This window comes from Pygoscelis adeliae, unplaced genomic scaffold, assembly GCF_000699105.1.
Source record: "Pygoscelis adeliae isolate BGI_AS28 unplaced genomic scaffold, ASM69910v1 Scaffold145, whole genome shotgun sequence".
Classification (NCBI taxonomy): domain Eukaryota; kingdom Metazoa; phylum Chordata; class Aves; order Sphenisciformes; family Spheniscidae; genus Pygoscelis; species Pygoscelis adeliae.
In genome coordinates, this window is record NW_008824866.1 from 1,337,026 (window position 1) to 1,338,269 (window position 1,244).

Consider the following 1,244-nt stretch of genomic DNA (forward strand, 5'->3'; position numbering starts at 1 on the left):
TGGAAGGAAACATTTTATTACTTACAGATGCACTCAAATTTCTGTTCTCTGCCTTTTTGGGTATATGTATAGGACAGAGAATTTGAGGTTTGCAGCTGGGTTATTAATGGTACATTGCCTCCCTTTTTCCCCAGATGGAAGTCTTTTAGATGTAACCCGTTTAGTATGCATAGAACCAGAGACTAATATTTTAAAAGTGATGTTATATCCCAAATATCTAACCCAGAAGGCTCTTAAAATTTGCAAGCATTACAGCTGTTGATTAGGTGGAGATCTTATATGTAAGAAGGAGAAAGAAAACAGATTTTCCTCTTCTATTAACAGCTAATGATGTTCTGTTAGTGCTTGTATAAAAGCATGTTCAGCTGGTGAGTCTGAGTTCACTAAAGTGATGTATTCTTCATATACACTCCATTTTTGGAAAGCTAACTACCTGAATGCATTCATCTAAAGCCCAAGGGCTGTTGCAGAGACTCCCATTGAAGGCAGGAGAAAAGGCAGTTGTGTGAAGGAGAAGCTGTATTTCCCCCTAGGCTTCCTGCAAAAGGAACTATGATCTGCCGCCCAAAAGGAGTTAGTCCTAACAGACCTCAGCATTGCCGACCCCGAAGCCAGCAGGCGTCTTGCTATCATTGATCACCATTTCTTTGCCTTCCCTCATCACACCAGGAAAGCTATTTCACTGGTGAAACCATCCCCTTAAAACCTCATTAACTTTGTCCAGGAATGAGAGTCATGATTTTAGACAAAAACACTCTATAAAGCACAAAACTTGGAAATCAGATTTACACCTCAAAGCACTAGGTTTTCCCAGAGAAACGTGCTAACCAGAAGAGTATCCACCTTCCATTTCCCGTTGTGTGACTGGTTCCCAGAGGTGAGCATCTGCCGGCTCTGGCAGTGCCCATTGACCTCCTTCAGCCTGCACATCCCTACACTGCCCACGTGTACCCTGCTACAAACACGTAATTTTGAAGTAGGATTTTATGTTACAAGGCATGTTTACCACTAATTGTCTTATTACAGATGCCTTTCTTTACTTTCACTGATATGTCCTACAGCTGGGCACAGAAGAAAAGGGAAGGAAAGAAGTAGTCCCCACTATTTCCTTTCAAGGTGTTGGTGGCCACATTTACGGACTCACAGGCCAAACTCTTCCCAGCAAACCCCACTTCATTGCACTGTGCTAACTGCAGTGGGGCCTTCGGCAGAAGCGGCAGTGGGAAGCACATGGTGGATGGTTG

At 43.2% G+C, this 1,244-nt stretch overlaps 1 protein-coding gene across 1 annotated transcript in view; it reads right to left on the minus strand.

The window, feature by feature from the left end:
- Window positions 1–661, minus strand: part of SDC2 (syndecan 2) — a 17,696-nt gene extending 17,035 nt beyond the window's left edge. Inside the window, exon 1 of the mRNA XM_009324443.1 lies at window positions 590–661. Within this exon, the coding sequence (XP_009322718.1) occupies window positions 590–661 (72 nt within the window). The remainder of the gene's footprint in view (window positions 1–589) is intronic.
- Between the last annotated feature and the right edge of the window lie 583 nt (window positions 662–1,244).